Below are 19,097 nucleotides of genomic sequence, written 5' to 3'. Positions count from 1 at the left end.
AATCAAATCCTATTGCCTTCCCTTCCTAAATAGATCCTAGCCTATTTTTGCCTATCTCAATCATCTTAATATCGTATCTTCCATGATATCAAATTAATGCCTATAATACCGGGCTGGGAAGGTAGCTGAGTGGTAGAATGCTTGCCTTGCAGGCATGAGGCCCTGGGTTCGATTCCTCAGCACCATGTAAGCAGAAGAAAACCTAGAAGTAGTGCTGTGTCTCAAGTGGTAGAGTGCTAGCCTTGAGCTGAAGAGCTGAAGGACAGTGCCCAGGCCCAGAGTTCAAGGCCCAGGACCAGCAAAAACAAACAAACAAAAAATACTAATACCATGTCTTACATAATCATAAAATATCCTACTACTTATTTTCTCCAAATTAATTGTAGTAATACACTTGCCTTCACTGTTAGATCTGCCCCCAGAGAGCACCCCTCCTCTTCAGGAAGGACAGCATATAGCCTTACCAGAAATCACCTGCCTGAAACTGGTAATCACCTGTAACTGTTAATCACCTGACTATGAGCCAGCAGAAAGACCCCAGGCTCTTCATCTGCTGAAGTCACTTTGTGAACCACCCTGGTTGCACCTCCTTCGGACAGTGAGAGGTTCCACAGGCTCCGAGGTCACTTCCACATCGGCTTTGGGCCACACCTCCTCCTCACCTTTCCCTAGAAAATTTCTCTCCACCATCAGTCCAGCTACAACTCACTACCCACTGCACCCTGTATGCGGCTCACTATGCACTGCTCTTCACTGGCTGGCACAACCCTTTCTGCACACCTCCATCTGATGCAGGCTACCTCTTTGATTCTCCTCATAATCTCTTCTGCCTGAACCAGATGGATGCCTCCTTTTGGCAACCCTTACACTCATAAGATCAAATAGCTGGGACTACAGGTGTGAGCCACCAGCTCCTGACATGCAATTTCTTCCTAAAAATCTCTTTCTCTTCAGTGGGAGGAATATCGAGGCAGTAAAAAAGTACAAGATGATTCCTGCCCTCGTGGGACTTATATTTTAGTGAGCACCTTGACAGTTAGGCATCAATTACATAAATACTTTCTTAGATACTTGCCAAGCTATATCGAACAAATGGAGTGGTCAGTGCATTACCTTTATGAGCAGTGCTGCCAAAGTTCCCATTCCATTCTCTAATAATGCACAGGAAAAACTCCAGTGCCCTTAGGAAGATGAGATCAGATGGTTTGGGTTTTCTTTAGGAGCTTGGAAACTTGTCCTTTGTTTCCAGTATGCCCTGTCCCAAGAGCGATACTCTAATTGAGTTAGAGCATTGCAGGACAGTGCTTTAGCAGAGAAGAGTAGAATTTAATGTAACATCTAGCTTTTGCTGTCTCTTCTAGTGTCACTGTTGGCCTGGGCTGGGCAAAAACAGTGACTGTGTCACTGAGGTGTGATGTCCTTGCTAACCTTGTGGTTCCTGGAAAGATGCCCTAGACATCTCCCTTCAGCTGCTATGGTCTTCTGAGATGACAAGTATTGGACAGTGTCTTTCAAGCAAAATCTTCACTGATTCCTTGTCTTCCCCACCTATGAACAGACTTCTGGAACAAAGCAAAGTACAGAACTCTTAATATTGTGAAATGTGTTTTCCCAACACCAGTTCTCCACCCATTATGTTTCCTAGTGCTTTGACGATTTAATTCTGATAGAGAAAGCTTATTGCCTACTAAAATAATTTACCAACCATAATTAAAATAAACTCTTCATATAAAATGGGTCACAAGAGGTGAAAGACTCCATTAAAAGCTATAGGACAGAGACGATGCTTTTAAACCTAAAGTTTCCAGGGTGAATGGAAAATAACCAAGTAGCTATAATAAGCTTCATATGCCATACTTACTAGTGTTAACCTTTCTATACCCCTTCTTTTGTACATGCAGTTCATTTTCCTATATTTGGCATCAAACGCAATTGTCTTCAAAATCTATTTCATTTCATTGAGGATAGCATCATCTGTAAGCATAAAAGATTTTCCCTTTGATTTATCAAACAGAATTGTTATCTTTTGCAAAGTCCAGAAACTTGGCATATTTTAATCTACAAAGTCCTCCAATAGTTCTCTAGTGGCAGATTTTCTTTTAAACAGGCGTACTTGTAAAACATACAACTCTGACTCGAAGGTTGCATATTTAATCATGTGCTGGAGCTAAGTGTGTCTGCATTTCCTAATGGCCTCCCAGGAGTGCAGCTCAGTTTTGTAATGTGTAAATCCGGTGTCAGTCAATGGGAACTCTTATCACCGAACCACTTTTGTGCTCCCCGTAGAACTGAATGAATTTCTACAAGGAAAACATATTAAAAGTTTCTTCTTCTCACAGACGTTTTGCCAGGAGGTTCATGGTTTATACCTAAAACTCGTATTTGTTGAGTTGAATTTCAGGCCAGAGAATAAGAACTGTTGTTCTTATATTCATGACATGAAATATTTGCGGAGTGCTTACTAATTGCTCGAAATGTAGTGGTGTCTAGTGAAAGCTGGAAATCGCAGGCATTTTTAATCTAGTGGAGAATGCTGAAATAGGAAATAGAGAATTACAGTAAAATTGCTGGTCACTGAAATCGAATAAGGAAGAACCCAACAGGCTGTTGGGGTGGGTCTACTCCATAGCAGGAAAGACTCCCAAGGAAGTGATGTTGAAGGTACAGCTGATAAACCTATAGATGATGTAAGCTGCATGGGAGAAAGGAGAGAAAGAGGGAGAGGGAGAATGGCAGCCCCAGAAAATGGCAAGTGAGAAGCCCGGAGGTTTGTGGTAGCACTTTATTGACTAAGGGCTCAATGCTCAACTTGGTGTTTGTGTTTGTCCCAGCCTCTCCTCAGTCTGTTTTTCCTACTACATCTCCCACTGTGAATGATTTGTTACCTCTTCCTGCATGAATACATTTCAAACACATTTATTTTGTATTATTATCTTTAAGTAGGTTTACAGAGGAGTTGCCATTAAAAAAAGCAGTTTATGAATATATCTTGATCAATGTCACCCTCTTTAACCTTATCTCCCATCCTTCCCCTACCCTCCCCCTTCCCATTCGATTCTTGGTTGCATTCTCTCTCTCTTCTCTTCATCCACCCCTGTCCTCTTGACCCCACCATACCTTTTTCGAGTACCTACTCACTTCCTGGTGTTTTATTTTGCTGAACTTTGAGTTTGCCTTGGAATGATACAAACAAGTTTGCCTAAGGAATTAAATTATTTGAGCTCTCCCTTGAATCTACTATATTTCAGTTAATACATTTGTATGTACTTTCATACAACCCAACATATTTACTTGTGAGTTTTTATGCTAAATCTAGCTTCCACATATATGGGAAAACATGGGTCCCTTATCTGTCTAGGACTGATGGACTTCACTTAGCAGTTTCTTTACAATATCATTCTTTAGAATGGATGAGTAAAAAACCATTGTGTATATATGCCACATTTTCTTCTTTATCACTCTGTGTGGCCTTCTGTGCCTCAAATCCCTTTCCTAGCTGGACACTGGTGGATCACACCTGTAATCCTAGCTACTCAAGGGCCTGAAAGCTGAGGATCACAATTCAACGACAACCTGGGCAGGAAAGTCCATGAGACTCTTATCTACAATTAAACACACAGAGACACACATGGACACACAGATGCATACACACACACACACACACACACACACACGCATATACACACACACACACATGCTGGAGGTGGAGCTTTGGCTCAAGTAGTAGAGTTCTAGCCTTGAGTGATAAAGATAGGCTCTGAGTTCAAGCCCCAGTAAACACACACACACATACACACACACACACACACACACACACACACACACACGCACACACACACACTCCTTTTCTTTTCTCTGGTGAGCACCACCATGACACAGCCTCAAGTAAAATATATGTTACCTTCTGCAATGACTGTATCTACTTTTTATTCCTCTGAACTCTCATAACACATTGAACATAAGCACAGGAGCTTATCTCAATGATTTGTTTGTCTCGACTAGAAGATGAGGTCTGAGAATCAGCACATTTCATCCATCCCTGTGTTCTCACAGGGGAAATAGGAACTACTCTCTGTATGTTTTCCCAAGCACAGAGTGGTCTAAGATGTATCTGGTATTTGTCTGATGTAATTTTAGTATTAGTGTCTCCTCTTGGAATATTTAGTAAAGCCAGTGGTTCAGAATAAGGCCTGGAGTGGTACAGTGCCTAAACTTAATCTCAGATTGACCAGTCATCAATGATATGATCTCTATCTTGGGAAGGTTAATTAAACTTTCTAGATTTCATCTAATCTGTAAAATTCCCAAGGGAAGGTTCCCCTTGGGAATTGGGAAGTGAGCATCTGCAAAGTTCATAGACCAGTGCATGGCATACTGTAGCAATTTGTTAGCCAATAATATTGCCTTGTTGTGTTTCTTTTTATTCTTTTCCAGAAAAGTTTTGTTTTGTCATGTTTTTTCATGATACTAGGGATGGAATGCAGAGCCTTGTGAATGCTAGACAGGATTCTACCATTGAACTACATGTGCAGTTCCTCAACAGATTTCTAAATGCAAATTCCTAGAGGCTGCTTGGATCCCTCATTCCCTCAGGGAGCTCATCCAGCTTGTGGCTCACGTTCACCTCTATCTTGGATCTCTCCTTTGCTTTTTCCTGGGGTCCAAAGTCTTATCTCTGACTTCCTGTTAAAGATCTTGCCTTACAGTTCTTTCTGCCTCTTCAAGCATAATATACTCAAAGTAGAAACTTCCATCATAATTAATACCCTCTTTCACTTTGTACATCAAAGGCGCCTGTATTAGTCATCTTTTAGTCATTCAAATGCAATTTTCGAGGCCATCGTTTACTTGTCTATTCTGATCAGCTAGATGCCAAATGGCAGTTATATCTCCATAAATACCTTTCAAGTTCATCATCTTCCTCTTTATGCCTCTTTTCCTGTTTCTGAATTCCTGCAGTAGCTTCTGAGTTATTACCTGATAGGCAAGATTCACTTTTGAATATATACGTTCTTTTCCTATATCCTCAGATCAAAAAGTTTTCCTGTCACTGAATATTCTACCTGCTCTTCCTGGATAAGATTGATGTTATCTTCCCTGCCCCATTTGTCAGCCCTACCAGGGCAGGGATTTTGGCAATTGTAGTTGAAGACCAAATTGTACCATATTCCAGTTGTATGGATGTGAATAAGTAGATTAAACTGTGTGAGCCTTTGTTTCTTGTCTGCTGGGAAATTAGAAGTCCATTCAGGCTACAACAAAATCCATTGGCATCTTCTGTGTATGTCCAGTCAGCTTCTGCCAAGGTGTTTTCACATAGCATTTTTTTTTGTCAGATGATATATTTTTTATAGTTCGGGAACACACCTTACTAAATAACTGATAATTCCCTTCTGGCAAGTTTTCTCATCATGCAGATTCAGAAGACTATTAGCAGAGAAAAGCAGAGGCAGCAGTAACCCTGCAGATTGAATATGGGATTATGATTCCTGCAGAGTACAAGTCTGATTCTTCCTGATCTCTAACCAATAGGAGTCTCTCCCTGTCTCCTTACTCCTGTTGATTTCCTTCCTGGAACTCCACAGGTTCTGCCTCTGCTCTTGACTATCTTTCTGGACCTCCTCCCTGTCCCTGGCTTCTGGCAAATGTGCCTGCTGGGGCTCCCTCACTGATCTTCCATGACACTGGCAGTTTATCAAAGCTGGGGACACATGGAAGAGACCTTTAGCTCTTTCTTAAACCTACAGCTGCTTTTCTCTCATCTGTATTTCCTCAAAGAGGAACTCGAAGGGCTAAAGCAATTACTAAGAGCAGAAAGACAAGTCTCTTTATCCCAAGGTCTTCCACAAAGAATGGCTGAAGGAGGATTTGTTACCCAGCTAATGCACCTCACAACTCCAGATTGTATCTGATATCTTTGTCTTTGGTTGTGATTACTCACTGATATGCAAAATTAACCCCAAAACTGAGCAACTTAAGCAGCACATACTACTATTAGATCATAGACACAATAAATTCTAGCACTCAGCATTCACCTTTAGGGAGAAATACATTCTGTTTGTTACTGTTGTTTCTGTGAAGTTCTGACAGAGCTGTTGAACCAAATGACTTGACTATTATTTGGTTTGGGCTTTGGTTTTGTTTTGTTTTTGTGCCAGTACTGAGGCACAAAACTCCACTTGGGTACTGTCCTTGAGCTTTTTGTTTCTTTTTTTTTTTTACTACTTGAACCACAGGCCCACCTTTGGCTTTTTGGTGTTTAATTGGAGATAAGAGTTTCATGGACTTTTCTGCTAAACTATAATCTTCAGATCCAGCTTCCTGAGTAGCTAAGATCACAGACATGAGCCACCATGTGAATATTATTTGAATATAATTTGTCCATTGAATATTATTTGTCAATAATATTATGTTAACTTAGAGTCCTTAATTTCCAGAATGCATTTGAATGTACTTAGAATAATATTTATAAAGCAAATATGTATATACCGTATGTATATGTGTATAAGTGTCTGTGTGTGAAAGAGAGAATATCTTTGTTTTCTCCATATTATCTTGTCAGTTCTCACAGTGAATTAGTAAGGTAGGCAAAGTTATTCCCAGCTTCCAGATAATGAAAAGATATCTTGGAGAGGTTAATTAAGTGACTAAAGACCACCCAGCTAATGAGTGGGTAAGGTAAAGGGTACTCAGTTGTGAAGACATTAAGTAGACTGTTGAGACAGCTGGCAATTCTGAAAGTTGGAGATTCCTGGCAGGGAGTGGAGGGGTGGGGGGCTAGGGAGGGAGATGGAGTAAGGGAGTGAGGAGGAAGAATTTTCCTTAATTGCAGGAGGAGTGGGGAAGGGATTAGCATGGAGCTTAAAATACTCAGCTGTCTTGGAAGGGTTGTCAAAGTAAATTGTGTCCCCAGAGACGTTTAACAGCAATTAGATCACACCTTTGCACATGGCTATAGTTGGAGAAGCTGGCAGCTGATCTACCAAAGGAGGTTTAATGGAGCTTTACAAGCCATACTTTGAAATGTTTTGCATAAGAAATTACTTTGTAAATACCCTTGCTACCTCTTACTTAATCCTAGCCATCTGGAAGCTCACTTGTCATGTGAACATTCATTTAACTACTTTGTAAAAGGATTTTGTTGTTGTTAAAAAGAATTGAAAATGTCCCTGGGAAGGCAAGGGAACAGACTTGTAGACCAGTCTCTTCCTAACATGAGAGGTAATTGTTTTACCTGCTGACTGCACCCCTCCTGCCTGTGGATGTAACAGTGAAGTTCTTCCATTTCCACCAACCAGTAACCTCTTCAAACCCAGCATTCTAAATCTAAGATGGCCGTCCTGAAAATGTAGTCCCTAACCCACTAGTTACAGCATCATCTGGCAGTGAATTCAAAAGGCCAAATTGTTGGGCCCTATTCCAGACCTACCAGCAATCTGTATTGAACTCAAGGCCTCATGTTTGCTAGTCACACATGATTCACACTCCAAGTCCTGTGATTCTGATGCAAGATGAATTTAGGAACCACAGCTCAGAAACCTACCCAAGCCAGCCTGTTCAGACTTATTTCCTTTTTCTTCCTTACAGATACCAGTTCATCTCTTGTCTTTTATGTTTATATAGATATTTGGATACATAACTATGTATTTTTATTGTAAAAGTGATGTATGGAGGGGTTACAGCTAGATAAGTAAGGTCATGAGTGTTATCTTCTGTTATCCCCCCAACTTTCCTCCCCCAAAGTTGTAAAGTTCATTTCCAACATATATCTAGTGAGTATCACTGTTACATTGGTTCACACTTTGTCCCATTTCTATGATTATCATTCCCTTCCCCAAATCAGATAAACTTATATACAAGACAAATGATACAGAAATCAAAAACAGTGATAACAAAGGATATATCAAAGGAAGAGAAAGAAAGAAAGAGGGACAGAGAGAGAGAGAGAGGAAAGAAGAAAGAAAGAACTGCAAATAGTACACACACACAAAAGAAAAAAACCCTCTTGTTTCCATTTCTTGGAGTTCATTTCGATAAGCATCATTTTATGTAGTCATATGTACATTGCTCGTAAGAATATCCTAGATATATTCTAGTTATTACAAGTGAGGGAAACCATGCAGCCTATGTTTCTTTGGGTCTGGCTTGCTTCACTTAACATAATTTTTTCCAAGTCTTTCCATTTCCTTATGAATGGGACAATGTCATCCTTTATGGTTATGCTTTTTATATGTATAATTTCTCTTTCAGGTCTCTGAGCTGTCTGTAGCATCTGTTAGGATTTCTTTCCCACCATCCTCACCCAGTCTCTAAAATACAATTTGACCTTATTCTGAAAGTCTTTTCCTGTCCCTTTTATAGAAAAGGATCTTTCACATCTCCAAAACTTAGTGATGTATTTTAATGGAATCCTAGCTGGACTTAGCGCTCTTTTGTATCTTGTTAGCACTGGAGATTCACTGGTAAGGAATGTAAGTATCTTTTCTGTCATGGAGCAGGTGGGAGTAGACTGCTCCCACTTCCTGTCTTAAAATGCTCCTTGAGAGGGCACAGATGTCTTGTAATTTGGGGAGCCCTCTGGGTCATACTAAGCTATAACAGGGATGGAGAAAGACATGCAGAATCTTATCTGATCTGCATAGAAATGGCAGAATGCTGTGCTCTCCTGCAGTACCCCAGCCATAAGAGAGAACACATTATAGAACATATCAGGGATATGGAGCCTCTACTCTCCGTGAAAATAGCCTCATCAAATACATGGGTTTTCCATCTCAGCAATAATGACTTTGATGGCTTTGTAGTAGATAATTATTTGCTGGGGGTGGGGTGGGAAGGGTATCCCCATCTGAGCATTGCAGGATATTTAACAGCAGCATTGACCTCTACCTATTGGATACCAGTCACCCCTTCTTCACAGTTGTGACAATAGGAAACTGTCTTCAGGCATCACCAGAAATCCCCTGAGAGAAAATCACCACTGGTCAAAAGCAAATGGAAATACTTTTCACTTGTAGAAATTCTGACTTTAAAGGAATATAGAAGTGCTTTTCAAATGGTTGTAAGACAATCATGCGGGAAATAAGTTAGAGATGATTTTTTAAGCCAGAATGCAAAACTGGAAATTATAGAAAATCCATTTCAGAGGGAATTTTATTAATTTCAGGATAGCCTTAAGTTTAGAGTATTTTGTGATAGTACGCAGTGAATTCTCAGCCCCTACAAATTCAAGTAGGCTAGGATACATATTCAATTTTATTGAAGATTTGGGTATTTCATGATTCTGAGCATCCTTCGGGTCTTATGATTCAATATTCTCATGTTTTGGTTGTTTCTACAATGGCTTCTTAAGGAACTCACGTAAATCTCTTGGGTATTTAAAAGCAGCAGAGCCATAGCAGTGGGGTTATGTCCTGGTCCAGGCTAGACTGTCTGGGTTCAGTGCCATCTTGGCTCCCACCACCTGTGGCTCTTGACCAAATTTTTGACTCTTCTGTCTTCCCATTTCCTCGTGTATGACATGGATACACTTATAGTTCCTCGTTCAAAAGTAATATGAAGATTTAATGAGATACTATATAGAGAGCCTTTGGTAAGAAAGTCAGTGGTAGCTTTTATAATTAACTCAGCCTGTATATTTTGGCTGCCTTCCCAAAACTTGAAAAATTGACTAACAGTTTCTGCCTAGTGGTGGTGTACGTTAGTGTATTACAAGGGTGTCTCATGATAAGACTACTTTTTCTTTTTTATTTTGTTAAATAAAATCCAAATGTAGGAACCAAAACCAACCAGAATCAGATGCTGATGACTCATGCCTATAACCTGACCCAGTCAGGAGGCTGACATCTGAGAATTGCAGTTTGGAGCCAGCTGGGCAGGCAAAGCTAAGAGATTCTTATCTCTGATTGATCAACAAAAAGCTGGAAGAGGAAGTGTATCTCAAGTGGTAGAGCGCCACGCATGAGCTACGAAGCCAAGTGAGAGCACAAGGCTCATAATTCAAGCCCTAATACCACCACGCACGTGTGCACACACACATACGTACACACACACGCACATACACACACGCACAAGTCAAGTTTTCAGACTTCTGTCTAGTCTTGTTCTATAAATAAGTAATTTTTAAATTTTATTTTATAGTAAAGGTGATGTACAATAAATATTTTAAGGAATAATTTGTCAGTTAATACTAGAAATTGTTTTTGTTAATAATTTAATTCAGATGTTTATTGCCACTTACTTAATTTAGACTTTGAATGCAGCCTTCAGGATGATTGCTTGACTAGATACTTTGCTTGACAGCAAGGATTGGAAGAATGCAGATGACTTATTTAGGGCTGCTGTTGCAACCCTAATACCTTAGTAAGATTTTTAAACACTTAAGTGGATGCTATAATTTGAGTTCTAAATAAGAGTTTTACTTTTTTAGTCCGTGACACCTAATCATTTTATGTTTGTTGAAAGGCAAAGCAAAAGACTAAAGAAAATCAAAGGAACAAAAATGTATATCTAGACAAACTTGCATGCTTTTATGTGTATTCTAACCTAGTACTTAATTTGGCCAGCCTAATTTAAGTTTAAATAAATTTTTTTTACATTTTTTCTATTGACAAGTTTTTTTCATTGTGAAAATACTGTACAGAGGAGTTACAATTACATGGGCAAGGTAATGAGTACATTTCTTATCAAGCATTGTTGCCTCCTCCTTTGTTTCCCCTTACCATCCCTTCCCATTTCCCCCCTCCACTCCTCGCCAAGTTGTAAAGTTCGTTTTTTGACATAACATCTTGTAAAATCCCCATCTTACTGGCAAGTTTTAAAGAGTGATATAAAGAATTTGAGGCCTGGAGGTATGGTTCAAGTGGCAGAATGTTCAGATCTGCACCAGTGGCTCATGTCTATTCCTCTAGCTACTCAGGAGGTTGAGACCTGAGGATCATTGTTTGAAGCTACCCTGGGCTGACAAATCTGTGAGACTCCAATTAACCAGAAAGACACTAGAACTGGAGATGTGGCTCCAATGGTAAAGTGTCACCTTTGAGTCCAAAAGCCAGGCAAAACGGCGAGACCCTGAGATCAAGCCCTAGCACACACAAACAGTAAGTGATGGAGTATACATGGTATAGTGCTTATTTAGCAAGCCTCAGGCCCTAAGTTCAAAATCCCAGTACTACTAAAAAAATGCCATCCTTGCCAGATCATGCACAAAGAACTTTCTGCAACTTTCTGTAAGGGGCCATCACTTCATCTTACCTTAGCTCCCTAAAGATGGGGCAGTCCAGACAACTTTTTTCGGGTGTTCCCTACTCAAGAAATGATTGTGTATACAAGATGCATAATAAATTAGCAAACTCCTTGTACCCTAAAGCAATGCAAATTGAAGCTCAGAAAATTTGGACAGCTAATTAATTGTCCCTGTTTTAGGGGAGATCTGATTTCACTAGATGTTCCTTATGCCTTGGGAATCAGGTGATTGCCTTGGTCAATCACCTGAGAGGAAAAAGCTTTCATAAAAGGTTGTGATATGTACTCATTACCTTGCTCATGTAACTGTAACCCCTCTGTACAGTATTTTCACAATTAAAAACTTATTAAAAAAAAAAAGGTTGTGATAATCAGGATAACCTCATCTTCACAAAATCCTCTGCTACTACTTCTGTTGTCTTCCCAATATAACCATCTAAATACACACATATCCTCTTGAAACTACAAGAATAAGAATCCTCCTGAGTAAGACATCCTCTGTTCTCCAACATACCCCTGCAAGATATTTAATTTGGTCATGTCCTTTTTTTTTTTTTTGAACTTTTTGGTTTTCTTTGGTATCAGAAATTCCAATACACTTCCAGAAATCTACTCTTCTCACCTGATTCCAAACTTCAAAAGCTTATAAATTATACAGCAAAGATAAGGCAGCATGCTAGGTCCAGGAAGGACATAGCTGGCACTCAAACCCATTCTTATTTCTTTGTGTGAGGCAGGATATTTTGGCAGCAAGCAACGGAAAGCGTGTAGACAACTGTATTCGAGTCACAAAGCAGGGCTGGATGATTTAGAGCAACAGTGTCCTGCCTCACAGTTTGAGAAACCAGAAGTCTTAAATTAGATGTCATTAGTGCCATGTTCACGCTGCAAACTGTAAGGGAAGGCTTCTCCCTGCCTTCCTTCTAGCTCCTGATGGCAATCTTTATGGATACATCACGGTAATCCTCTATCTTCATGTGGCCATCACTATTCAGGTCTCCAAATTTTCCTTTTTAAATGATGCCAAACAGATTGAATTTAGGCTTGCTCTAGCAATCATTTCAAGACTACAAACTCTGCTTCCAAATAAGGTTATACTCCCAGATTCTGAAGGGTAGGAATTCAATACATCTTTGGGGACCAGGAGAACATAATTCAACTCATAACACTTACTTAAACATGGAATTTATTGGAAAAGTAAGAAGTGCTTAAGTTAACTGAAGGAAGAGTGAAATAATGCAGGTTTGAAGCAGCTCACACATAACTATTCCAAAGTCCCAGGATCAGGAGCTAATCCTCAGTCCTAGGAGGACTTATTCCTGCTAGAATTTGGGAAGCTCATCTGGCTTTTCCAAAGACAAGGAAGAAAGATGTGAAATAATAAAACAACAACAATAATAATAGTAATAATAAACCTTGTCCCCTGGAAGAAAGCAAGGAGAAGGGTAAAACCAAAGAAAATCACAAAGTTATCACTAATTCTATGTTAATAATTAACATAGATGATTATTATCACCAATTAGAAATATTAGCCATTCAGCTAATGCTGGTTATTTCTGAGTTATCTCTAGTTACATTTTATGATCATGCCATTTTAATTATGGGGAAAATTAACTCCAGACCAGCTCTTTTCCTGTCCTTTGGTCTGCTTTTCCTAAACTCCGGCCTAGGTCAGGACATCCCACAGGTGTGGTCAGTTGTCCCCAGGTGCTTCAGACAGACTCAATTGCTGATGTGCCTACTTTTCATGCTGCAACTCTGGGCTCTCCCTGCTCCACCCTCCCTCCCCCACATCCCACCGCTACCACCTCAAAGAATACAGCCATTGTTATATTAGATAGGCTTTGAATTAAGAAAAGAAGAGGTGGAAAAAATTAACAATGCGAACTGCAGAAAATTAGGGGTATTAAGGAGGTGGCTTATTATTAAATAGTGTAATCATCTTAAAGAATAGACTTAGCCTCCAACCTGTCCTTTTTTTGTACCATTTTCTTTGGAGCTTTTTTACTCTTCCAAAGAGAAATAGCTAATAGGCCTACTGTAGCAGTTTGCATGTCAAATTCCACGCCATGTTATGTAAAGAAGGGGATATCACTAACGATGGACTAACATGTATGGCGAGTCTGGGAGTTAGAGTCTAGGCCATTAGCAGGGTAGGTCACTCCCAGCTTAAATGTAGAATACTACTACTATAGGTAGAGCATGACCTCACAAAGTGTGATTAGCCCATGGGGGAGAACAGAGTCTGGTAGGACAGCTAAGGTAGGAAATGATGGTGAAAGGGAAGGTAGGGAATGATAGAGAAGAGTGCTTTTGAAATGTTACATTCTTAGCTTCAGAGAAACCAATGATCTGGCCAGAAGTAATGCCTGTGAATTCTGCTCATGACTCATGGACCTGAACCAATCACTTAGCTCCACCCAAATCTAGGAGGGCAGGAAGTAACAATCCCCCCTAAAGGAGAAACTAGACCTGTTTACTCAATGAGGATATTGACTCCTCACTGTCAAAATGCAATTTCAGGTTGATTCCCAACAAGCTGTGATTCAGAAATTCCTGGAAATCTGTATTTGTGTGTATGTGTGTGTGTATGTGTGTGTTGGGCTTTTTTTGTACAAGGCTGGCATTCTGTCACTTGAGCTACAACTCCGCTTCTGGCTTTTTGGTAATGAGTTGAAGATAAGAGTCTCACTGACTTTCCTGCCTGGACTGGCTTTAAACTCAGATCTCAGTCTCCTGAGTAGCTGGGACTACAGGTGTGATCCACAGGCACCTGGTAAAACACCTTCATTTTTTAGGCTTCCTCAGTTGCTACTGAGACATGTGGGGAAGGAGGGAGGGAGAATCCCTGGACCACAGTTTGAGGAACATAAACATAGAATACCAACTCAGCACCTGATGGTGATTCAAAGGAAGTGCGTAGGATCAAGCTGGGGTAATCTTGGGTTTCAATTAGAGAAACTAAGGGCGCCTGAGAGCATGGCTCAGTAGAAGTCCCAGGCACGAAGGTTGCATTAAATGTATCTGAGACAGAGAAGCCCTGCACTCCATCAAACACTGGTAGATGAGGAAGAATGAGAAGGCAACTCCAGCCAGCGCTCTCCAGATGTGGTCTAATGCTTAGGTTCAGAGCAACAGAAGCTTAATTGGCCATGAGTTAACACAAGATACTGTATAATAATTTTTCCTTCCTCTCTTGTTTTCTCCCTTCCTTCTCTTTTTCTTTTGCATCCTGTATCACATGCTATTCTCTTCCCCATGATTCTCTTTTTCTTATTTTTATTCCTTGCTTTCCCTTCTAATTATTCTGTTCTCAATCTTTTCTCCCTTCTCCTACCTATCCATCCCTCTTTGTCACTCCATCTCTTGTTCCTTAATCATTCTCCTTTCCCTTTTCCTGCCATTTTTGCTTGCTCATGGCCCACCAACTCTATTGCCTCTCCAGGTATTATGCCATCTGCTGCCAACCTCTGGTTTACAGGAACAAGATGACCCCTCTGCGCATCGCATTAATGCTGGGAGGCTGCTGGCTCATCCCCACGTTCATCTCTTTTCTCCCTATAATGCAAGGCTGGAATAATATTGGCATAGTTGACTTGGTGAGTATGTACATAACATACTCTACTGCTTTCCTTTCCTATCAATTTGGCTTGGAATTCTAAATAAACAAATAATGAGAAACTGGGTGAATAATCTAAAGAAGATTCTGATTGTATTTGGAGACTTTCTTTTACTAATCTTTTTTTTTTTTTATCAGTTGTGGTGTTGAACTCTCTGGCCCTGATCACTTTTGCTCAAGACTAGAACTCTACCATTTGAGCCATGGTACCACTTCTGATTTTTTGGTGGTTAATTAGGGATAAGACTTGCATGGACTTTCCTGCATGGTTGGTTTTGAACTGGGATCCTCAGATCTCATCCTCCTGAGTAGCTAGGATTACAGGTGTGAGCCACCAGTCCTCACATTTTTTAAAATAACATTTGACATAGTCTCGCTTTGACCACACTTTAGGGAGAGTTCTCTGAATTTGCTTGCCAATTAAACCTGACTTTTTGAATTTCCATGTCATCTTTACATTCGTTCATTTTAGCAAGAATCTGCTGAATTTGTTTAGCCAGAATTATTTACCCTCAATATCTGATGATGTTCCCCCATCTCTCCTGAGCCTCCACCTGAGATCCAGTGACTTGGTCTGTCTTCAGTAAGCATCAATTTGGCTATGGTTTCTCTTACATACTGATGTTTCTTCTTAATAATTTCCCATCCACTCACCCTCACTCGCCATGCATCTTGGCTATGACTTCCTGCTTTTCTTGTTATATGCAGAGCTGTACTCTATCCTCCTCTTCTATTGCCAATTCCCTCTTGTAGTCTTTCCCTATCAGCTATTACACTAATGCTGAATAAAGTCTTCCTGAAGTGCTTTAACAAGTGTCACTAATAATGTTTCCCTTTAATGTTACTGTATGTCAGACATTACACTAAACCCAGATAATCCTAACAATATCATTTTGGGAAGCATATAATTATTTACACACTTTACAGAAGAGGAAATCTAGGCTCAAAAGGTTAAATAACATTCCCAAAGCCATGCAACTTACAAATAACTGAACAGGGACTAAAGGCTTAGCAGTTAGATGACAGAATTTGAGGTATGTCATATGTCCCATAAGAATTTTAACCCATTTTACACGATTAGTCTGTAAATTCTGCGGTAACACAGAGAAAACATGTCATCTATATGAATGCTAATGGAGTAGAAGGAGTCCTGGGCCAATAGTTGAGAGAATTAAGCCCTAAGCCAAGTTCTGTTACAGTTCCACTTTCTGAAGGACTGTAATCAGAAAGCCATCTGGTCCCCATTAGCTCATCAACACCATAGGCTGTCCCGTGAATTGTGTCAGGCAGTTTCCAGTCTCTGTGTCTTGATTTTCCATAGAAATAAACACAATAGGATGTTTTGTGTGTATACATACATGTACATACGTATGCTTATCGATATTCATATGGAGAAAGAGACGGATATGGAGAGAGGGAGAGAGAAACTTAGAAGGAACTGCCTTGTAGTTATGAAGGTTGAGAAGTGGCTTACATCTGTAATCCTAGCTACTCAGGAGGCTGAGATGAGACCTAGAGGATGGTGTTTTGAAGCCAACCTTCACAGAAAAGTCTACCCACCCATTAACTGGCAAAATACTGGATAATACACATGTCATAAGTGCTGGAAAACCAGCTGTGGGCAACAGAGCTGAGTAAGAGTGTGAGGTAATGAGCTCAAGCCCTGGTGCTGGACCTTGACACAGAAAAAAAACCAAACCTGCATTCAGCACACTAAAGATCCTGGAGAACCTATTTTTTCAGTTCAAGTCCAAAGACAGAGAAAACTTTATCTCATCTTGAAAGCAAGAAGGCAACAGAAGCTCCTTCAATCTGTTTCCTACTCAGGCTTTCAATAGATTGAAGGATGCCTCACATCAAGGAGGGAAATCTGCTTTATTTAATCGATGAATACAATGGTAATCACATCCAAAAAATATCCCCACACCAATGTGTTACCTAATGTTGGTTATAGCTCAAGTTGAGTTAACATTTGAAACTAACCACCTCACCCTGTCTGGACAATTTTGAAGAGCCCTCCATTCCAACGTAGCAAAATTATAATGAAGATAAAATCTAGAGTCTAGATTCACTCCCCTCAGGGTACTTTTCCTAAAGAAACTGTCAGACACTCTAAAATCAGTCCCAGGATCCAGGTAGATGCAGGAAGGGGACAGAGAGAAGAGAGACTGAGCATGGTAGCTCAGTATTCTTCCTCTCTCTTAGTCCCTATGCCTACTTTTTCTTTGCCCATGAAAGTATATCTATCGAAACCAAGACCCATGCCAAGACTTACACCTGTTACATTAGAACTCAAGTCCTCAGGTATCTGAAGGAAATGCTAGAAGAGGCGGGAGAGTGACGTAGAGTGAGGATCCATAGGGGAAAATATAGGGATATTTCTCTTGAGTTATCACCCATGTCTTTAGAACTGCAGTTTTATCACTCTTGGGGGAAGTGAAATCTAAATTTCCAGTAAATGTTATTGCAGTAATAACTGTCTACTAATGTTGCACATTTTTAGCAAGTCCATGTTCATGATCTTTTCCTGTGAACTTCGCTTAGATCTCACAACAACAGTATAACATAGAATCCATCGCTGTGCTCATTTTACAGATCAGGAAACTATGGATCAGCGAAATTATTAGGCAAGGCCTTGGTAAGAGGTAGTAATAACTATATCTTAACCAAAGTTTACTGGATTCCAGAGCCTTTGTAAAAATTATCTGGAGAGGATGTTTGAAGCACATGGGAAATTTTTAGTAAGAGCTCAGCATTCTTTTTTTTTTTTTAAATTTAATTTTATTTTATTTGTGAACATACTGTACAGAGGAGTTACAGTTACCTGGGCAGGATAATGCGTACATTTCTTACCAAGCATTGCAGCCTCCTCCTTTGTTTACCCTTCACATCCCTTCCCAGCCTCCCCTCTCCCCCCCTAATCCCAAACCTTCTCCTCCCCCCCCTCCCTGCACCGACATTGTAAAGCTTGTTTTGGACATGACAACTTGTACTTCTCATTGTTGCAACAGGTCCACCTGTATCCTTAAACAACTGGTTTTTCCCCATCTCCTCCACAAGTTATACTGACATCAAATATAGTGAAAGCAGGGGTTATACTGTGGGGGAGGGACATACAAACCAACAAAGAGATAATCTTATAAATGTGTTAGAAACACATTAATGAAAGAAAAAAACATTAAAATACACATCTAAGGGTTCATTTTCCTGACATCACATTATCTGACCTTTTCCGCTTGACTCATACATATACTAGATATTACAAATAAGGGAAACCATGGGACCTACGTTTCTTTGGGCCTGGCTTACTTCACTTAATATAATTTTTTCCAAGTTTTTCCATTTCCTAACAAATGGGGCAATGCCATTCTTTCTGATGGAGGCATAGAATTCCATTGTGTATATATACCACATTTTCTTGATCCATTCATCTACTGAGGGGCATCTGGGTTGGTTCCATATCTTAGCTATGGTAAATAATGCTGCAATAAACATAGTTGTGCTGGTAGCTTTAGTGAGCTCAGCATTCTTAACTTCTGGTGTAGAATACCCATGGAAAACATATAGAGCACTCCTATGACCCAGCAATCCCACTCTTAGGCATTTACCCAAACAATCACAAACAAGGCCATACTAAAGCTACCAGCATAGCTATGTTTATTGCAGCATTATTTACCACAGCTAAGATATGGAACCAACCAGATGCCCCTCAGTAGATGAATGGATCAAGAAGATGTGGTATATACATATATATGTGTATATATATGTATATGTATGTATATATGTATATATATATATGTATATGTATACACACACAATGGAATTCTATGCCTCCATCAGAAAGAATGACACCGCCCCATTTGTTAGGAAATGGAAAGACTTGGAAAAAAGTCTTATTAAGTGAAGCAAGTGAGACTCAAACATAGGTCCCATGGTTTCCCTTATTTGCAATAACTAGTATAGGTCTAGGACAAGCAGAAAAGGTCAAAAGCTATGTACATATGATCATATAATCTGATGCTAAACGAAATGAACCCCAAGATAGGGACACAAGAGGTTTTTTATCTTTGTTGCTGATCTTTTTAATATACTTACAATGTACTACGTGATTTTTTTTTGTTTCTTGTATGTTCTTCCCCCATGGTATAACCCCTGTGTCACTGTATTTGATTCTGGTGCCCTGCATCTTGCATATGCATTTTTCTAATTTGGGGAGGGGAAGGGAAATAAGAAAATG

General features: G+C 39.9%; 1 protein-coding gene across 2 annotated transcripts in view; it reads left to right on the top strand.

Moving 5' to 3' along the window:
• The window catches only part of Htr4 (5-hydroxytryptamine receptor 4), a 191,144-nt gene that overhangs the window by 103,116 nt on the left and 68,931 nt on the right, over positions 1 to 19,097 (top strand). For both annotated transcript variants that reach the window (XM_042692122.1, XM_042692121.1), the window contains exon 4: positions 14,687 to 14,840. In XM_042692122.1, coding sequence (XP_042548056.1) covers positions 14,687 to 14,840 — 154 coding nt within the window. The remainder of the gene's footprint in view (positions 1 to 14,686; positions 14,841 to 19,097) is intronic.

This window comes from Dipodomys spectabilis, unplaced genomic scaffold (genome assembly GCF_019054845.1).
Source record: "Dipodomys spectabilis isolate Male_0828 unplaced genomic scaffold, ASM1905484v1 ptg000147l, whole genome shotgun sequence".
NCBI classification, from domain to species: Eukaryota; Metazoa; Chordata; class Mammalia; order Rodentia; family Heteromyidae; genus Dipodomys; species Dipodomys spectabilis.
This window is presented reverse-complemented; position numbering and strand designations above follow the sequence as displayed.